Source organism: Haliotis cracherodii, unplaced genomic scaffold, assembly GCF_022045235.1.
Source record: "Haliotis cracherodii isolate W230 unplaced genomic scaffold, xgHalCrac1.p SCAF_16, whole genome shotgun sequence".
NCBI lineage: Eukaryota > Metazoa > Mollusca > Gastropoda > Lepetellida > Haliotidae > Haliotis > Haliotis cracherodii.
In genome coordinates, this window is record NW_027266271.1 from 15,687,198 (window position 1) to 15,694,296 (window position 7,099).

Consider the following 7,099-nt stretch of genomic DNA (forward strand, 5'->3'; position numbering starts at 1 on the left):
AGACCGCAAGTAAACTGACTCATACATGAAACAATGCACGGGTGGTGCTTAATTAATTTCCAGGTGTTTATATGATACCCGTTATTCACGATCGAATATCCATGTCTTAATTGTTTCGTTTTTAGCATGGACGTATACATAGGTGTACTTTCTTTTGCCCTGCAGTGTATATTTTGTGTATGTATTTCATGTCCTGGTGTGGGTGATTCTTAAATACACAATTTACTATGCTACTAAGTACTGCATTATATAGAAAATATAATCAGACACGCTTTTGTTGTAAACTAAGTTCCGACCCGTTGATAAATTAGCGTTACGAATACCAGTTCAAACAATATTTTAAATTTCAATTATTCGAAACTCGTTGGTTATCTAAAATAGATTTGTGTCTGATATCGCTGACTGTATCCGATATTAAAGTATATATCTATCTTTGCCATTATAATAATCCCCCATACTGTCAATACATATATTAGCAATAGGGTTTCATTTGACAATCAAAACGAGCTGGGAAACTATATCTATATATAGCGAACATAAACTATGGCAATATAGCCATACAGTCTTACCATCCAGCTACATTAGCTTGATATCATATTATACATGTGGAATAGTCACGGGATCTGACTTTGCGTGGATGGAATATACATGAACATAAAAGGACTAACACGTGCTCTGTATTGGACATGGTTTTGGTAGATCTTGGCTAATGGGGTCTTTATGGACCGGAATTGAAACCATTAATAAATATTATTTATATTCTAGGTGATTGCATATATCTCCAGAAAGCACAGGGCTATGATTGATGAATGGTTGGTGCTGGGCAAGTCAAAAGCCAGGGAAGGGTCCGACCTTTCAGACATGGCCCTACATCTAGCCTAGAGCCAGGACGGGGATCTGACCTTCCAGACATAACCCTACATCTAACCTAGAGCCAGGACGGGGATCTGACCTTCAAGACATAACCCTACATCTAGCCTAGAGCCAGGACGGGGGGTCTGACCTTCCAGACATAACCCTACATCTAGCCTAGAGCCAGGACGGGTATCTGACCTTCAAGACATAGCCCTACATCTAGCCTAGAGCCAGGACGGGGTCTGACCTTCCAGACATGACCCTACATCTAGCCTAGAGCCAGGACGGGGATCTGACCTTCCAGACATGACCCTACATCTAACCTAGAGCCAGGACGGGGGTCTGACCTTCAAGACATAACCCTACATCTAGCCTAGAGCCAGGACGGGGGGTCTGACCTTCCAGACATAACCCTACATCTAGCCTAGAGCCAGGACGGGTATCTGACCTTCAAGACATAGCCCTACATCTAGCCTAGAGCCAGGACGGGGTCTGACCTTCCAGACATGACCCTACATCTAGCCTAGAGCCAGGACGGGGATCTGACCTTCCAGACATGACCCTACATCTAGCCTAGAGCCAGGACGGGGATCTGACCTTCCAGACATGACCCTACATCTAGCCTAGAGCCAGGACGTGGATCTGACCTTCCAGACATAACCCTACATCTAGCCTAGAGCCAGGACGGGGGTCTGACCTTCAAGACATAGCCCTACATCTAGCCTAGAGCCAGGACGGGGGTCTGACCTTCAAGACAATGCCCTACATCTAGCCTAGAACCAGGACGGGGATCTGACCTTCCAGACATGACCCTACATCTAGCCTAGAGCCAGGAGGGGATCTGACCTTCCAGACATGACCCTACATCTAGCCTACAGCCAGGACGGGGTCTGAGATTCCAGACATGATCCTACATCTAGCCTTGAGTGAGTGAGTTGGGTTTAACGCCGCTTTTAACACTATTCCAGTTATATCACGGCGTGTCAGCTTAATGTGGGAGGAAAGCCCGAAGTGACGCAGGCCTCGGGCGTTTACTACTTCGGTGAAACCCACGAGCACGGGTATGGTGCTGACAAACCTAGAAACATAATCGGGGCGAACCAGAATTCAAACCCACGATCATAAGTTTCTGGCGTGTCCAAGGGACGCAACTCTGCACAGCGAATTGCGGCGCCTTAGATGACTGGGCCACCCGTGCCCCCTCTAGCCTTGAGCCAGGACGGGATCTGATCATCCGATGGCCTCCTAATTGATATTAGACTATCAATATACAGCGCTGGTCATGGCAAAGTTGTAACAGTCTGCTCTGACAAGTTTGCATTGACAGTCTGACTCGGGTGGATACCTGGATTTTGTTCTAGGGAGATAAGATAAAATGGCGACCAGCGACGCGTACAAAGTGTAAAACGAGACACGCCAGTTTGTTCTCACGGAATTACCGCGACCCTCGCTCCCAAGGACGTTTACTGACGTTCAAACCGACATGGTGATCCCACCCGAATGTGACCCCATCCCATTAGTGAAACAACACCCACCATACCTGTCGAGCTGTCCAACGTTGACTCGAAAACTCATCTATAGCCCTGTTTGGGGTTGGCGATGTATATAATCTATTAGAATCTCGAGGAGACGATCGGGGCCTCCTGTTCAGGGTCGATCGTGTTTTGTTTGTCGACATCTGTTCCACAATTGCGTATACGCGACACATTAAGTGTATTGAATATACATGTACGATACGCCGTCTGAATACACACATACCCACTTTTACTCACACATACCGTATTTCCTCTATTAGACAGCGGTACTCAAATACACGCCGGACTCCAAATGACAACGAGTCACACACTCTTTCAAAAAAAAAAGAAGCCGGTGCAGGAGGCCCAACTCAATCCCTCGCCCAAATCACTCTATACGGTGGGCAGAGACTGAGATCACTCTAGAGTGTGTTTGGCCTTGGCTGAGATCACTCTTGAGTGAGGTGGTTCATGGAGTATTTCCCCCAGTCCAGTAAAATCTGTTTTGTGTTTCTTACATGTTCCCCATATAAAAAAGTAGAATAGATTTTCTAGTTTTGTAACATAGTTTTCTGAAGGTTTGCTCAATTAGTTGGAATATTGTGACACTCAATATGCTTACCACAGGTGTGCTTGAGAGACGTACAAAAATATTGAAAACAGCAATGGTGATCAATTCTCACCCTGGCGCACACTAGTCTCATGTAAGAAAAAAACAGAATATTGTAAAGATACTGTGACTTAATTTGTAAAGACAATTGGTTTGGATTCTTAAACACTTGTTATTATTGCTTCCCGTTGCCATAATATACTCAGACTGGTTATCGTGTATACATAATGTAACCTGCCGCGGTTAAATAATATTTGACAAAAACTATCAAATGAAACCACGCGACTTTCTGCAAGGACATTAGACGCAATTCATATGTTTAAATGCTCAGTTACCTTATCTTTTACCGATTTTAAATGCCAGTGAGTGAACTCTACAAAACACACTTGCTAGTGGTGCGAAATTGACGTAAACTGAATTACTGATATCGATTTACGCAATAAATAAAAAAAATTGATATTTAAATTGGAATTAAAAAGTGTAACGTTTTCTCCTGTTTCTGTTTATCTTAAAAACCATTTAGTCCCCGTTTATTTTTGTCCTTCTACTTTTAATGTGGAGCATCACTTTCTCCCTAAAAAAAAGAATCGTACATGTGAATATATTTATATACATCGCCTTTATAATACTAGTATCTATGGATGTACAGAACATTTGAATCAAGTTACATGTATAGAGATACTCAGTTACTATGTGCTGTTGGTCACTAACTGTATTCATGACATTTCAATAAAAGTGTTAAGATAATGCAGAAATGCATCCACTGTGAAAGGGTATTTTGAGCAGATTTAGTTATCACCTCCTGGTTTATGTAGTTATACATTCGGTGGTATTATTTCTAGATAACAGCCTCCACCAAACGATGATGGTTGTAAGAGGCGACTTGAATGGGTTGTCGGCTTCATGTCTTTTGATATCAAATATATCAAGGGGCACGATGGCCAAGTCGTCTCAGGTCGCCAGTCGCCGTGCAGAGTTGCGTCCCTTAGGCACGCCAGAAATAATTTTGATTATTGTTGGTTCGAATTCCGGTTCGTCCCAATTGTTTCAAGGTTTGTCAGCACCATACGCTTGCTCGTGGGTTCACCAGAGTTGTAAACGCCTTTGACCTGCATCACCTTAGGTTTGCCTCGGACATTAAGCCGACAGCAATAATAAAACTGGAATACTGTTGAAATTCGGCTTAAGTCAAACTCATGCACTCAAACATATCAACAATGGTCAATAAAAGTTTATAATTACGAGGCTTGGTATATTTGATGGATCAAAAGAAACAAGGTGAGATTCTTTTTATCATCCAAAATGATTCTTCCAACTTTTCATTTTTTTTAACAGAAGGAAGTAGTGCCTTGGGTGTAACAGATAAAACTCACCAGCTTCAGTGGCAGAGAGATAAGTGGTTTTCTTGGAGATCTCAGCATGAACAGCAGTGAGACCTGTTCTTGTTGTTACCCTGCCTGGCAAGGACTTGTGGGCCTGGAGTCAGAATTCAGTCTCTGAGTGGAGGTAACTGCAGCCTCTTCACTCCATTCACTATGATGCTTCTTGAAATGATGTGATGCTAGTTCAAAACAGCAGTGTGACCTTTCCCTCGTCTCACAAGAGTGAAAAAAATAATAATAAACAAACAGAAAAATATTTAGATGTCTTTATGACAGAAACTGTGTCCAAAGTGTACAGATATTATGTAAACTGTTGCATCTGTCCCATCTCTAGTAACAACATACCCAGTTTCACACCGAGAACAAAACACAAACACAATCATTTCAGGTAGCACCTGACGAGGAGAGTATTAAGCTTCAATCCACCCAGTATCAACCCTTCTCTGGAATAATGCCCTATACATTTTCAATATCAAGCTTACACTGGGACCACATTTCAATTTATGATTTACAGATACTTTTTTGTAAAACAACAAGAAACATTCACCATTTTAAATTATTAATCTGTCAAATGACAGGAAATAAATTATTCATGTTCATGTAACAGATGTATTTCAATGGATCCTTTTTAAAATTAGAAAATACAAAAGACTTTAGCAGGGATAATTCTAAGGTCTTAAGTATCAACAATCAGTGAACCTGTTCAATTTAACACTGGTAGAACTGCAGTAAAATCATTCTAAAATGAGTCAGCACTGCTAACACTATTGCAACAGCTGGTCTGCCTTTGTTTATAATGGAACCACAATATCTGCCCAAAATCAAACACTAAAACAATTCCAATCACATCCGGGACAAACACATAAATAATTTATTTAATCTGAAACAATATTGATCAATCAAGAAGTTTAGTACATTATTTGCACATACTTTGTAATTAAGGTAATTTCTTGATAATTCAACACACTGGCATTGCACTTGTGAACACAAATTTAACTCACTTATGGTTTGAATGAACAATTCCATTGTAAATTTTCTAAGCAGCCAGGGTGCATATTATGGTGAATACGATATGTTGTTTCATGATGTGGCAGTTCAGTTCAGGATTTTGTTTTGTGCCAGTACAGATTTTCTGTAAATAAGCACTCTGAACACAACATAACACAGATGAGTCCCAAGACCTAGGAAACACTCCCACTGTATCAGCTAACCTAGCCGTGACACAGTTCCTATGACACTACCAGGTGTACTCCGATGCTAAACATCACTCAGACAGCATGCTTCAACTCACATAAAGTAGTGCCAGTGTGGAGCTGGGACAGGATTCCCTATAGCCATAATACTCATGTACACACTGTTCAAACTACACTGCAATACCACAGATCAGTCATAGTGAATTAAGATTTATTGTCACATTGGCAGTATTTCAGCTTATCGTGACCAATAGGGGTGAAACGATACAGCAAGGTCACGATACTATACGCATCACAATACAGAATGTACCGTGAGATGCATATTTACATTAAATCACGTGGAAATGTTTTGACTATAAATATTTCTGAGCAGGTTCCAAAGGAAAAGCTATCTGTAGACACATGCTCGTAGTGGCCGTTTACAGTAGTGAACTTGTAATTCGCTTTTCGACACATTTTGAAATATTTGACTTGCTTTGGGGTGGGGGGGGTCATTAAATGAGTATATCTTAGCAAGTATCGATACAGTAAAATATGTATAGAGTACACCGATGTATCGTTTCACCCCTTGCAATTTAGACATCAACAGTAAGGGTGAAACGATACACTGATATTCCGATGCATCACGATACTTGACCCACGATATGATATACGATAAACGTGGGCACATTAATCGATACGCTACGATACGGAAAGCAAATCTCAAGTACAGTGTTTCCTCACTAATCTGCCTTTCAATGATCACAGCAAGCAAATAACACCGAAAATACCAGTCAGCAAATCCCAAAATTGACGTACGCCATTCAATACCATTATTATACTATCTTGTTATTAAAACGTGTTCATTGTATATCTGGACTTATGTTTGTAATATATTTTATTCAAAATTTCATTTAATATTGTTTTCAGTAAGTTATGTCAGATAACCGCTTTTGACGCATTGAAACGAACTTTAGTTGCTAGAGAATGGATACATATATTAAAAAAGACATACTTTGACTCGTTAAAAGTCATATTTGTGGCAATTTGGCATATATATGTCACATAACGTTTTCGCAAATCGAAATACATGTAGCACGGGAAGTCCCTATGGTGACTGGTCAAATTGTTCCATACGTAAAAATGCAACAGCAATCGCCAGTACCAAAATGCCACACTTGTGGTTCTTATAATTTTAAATATATATATAGAGTAAAAGCTGCAACTAAGGTAACACGATATTGGAATATATTATTCCTGATAAAACAATAATTTCAGATACAATTTCTTCGACCAATGCATCAAAATTCTTTGCAGTTGTATCACTGGTGGAGTACATAAATTATTTTCTGGTGTTTCAACTTTGAATTGTTTTGAAGGAAAGTTAGAGAAAGTTCCACTTTGAAGCTGAACTACTTCAGTAGTCTTGTTATTTAAAAATAATTTTGACTGTTCCAAAATCATTAAAGGTTCAATCTTGACAAGCTTTAAAGGGGAAGTGTACACGCAAAAATCACTTTCTTTCTTTTTCTAAACAAAACACAATTTTAGAATTAGTTAGCCGTT

The 7,099-nt window shown here is 40.2% G+C and overlaps 1 protein-coding gene across 2 annotated transcripts in view; it reads right to left on the reverse strand.

Moving 5' to 3' along the window:
- The window catches only part of LOC139463871 (uridine phosphorylase 1-like), a 46,684-nt gene extending 44,204 nt beyond the window's left edge, over positions 1–2,480 (reverse strand). The window contains exon 1 of one of the 2 annotated variants that reach the window (XM_071245270.1): positions 2,396–2,480. Coding sequence is in view for 1 of the 2 variants with exons in the window: in XM_071245267.1 (XP_071101368.1) it covers positions 2,391–2,430 (40 nt within the window). In the remaining variant the exon portion in view is untranslated. Of the gene's footprint in view, positions 1–2,390 lie in introns of both variants that reach the window. The other variant, XM_071245267.1, reaches the window with a different exon arrangement.
- Positions 2,481–7,099: the final 4,619 nt, after the last annotated feature.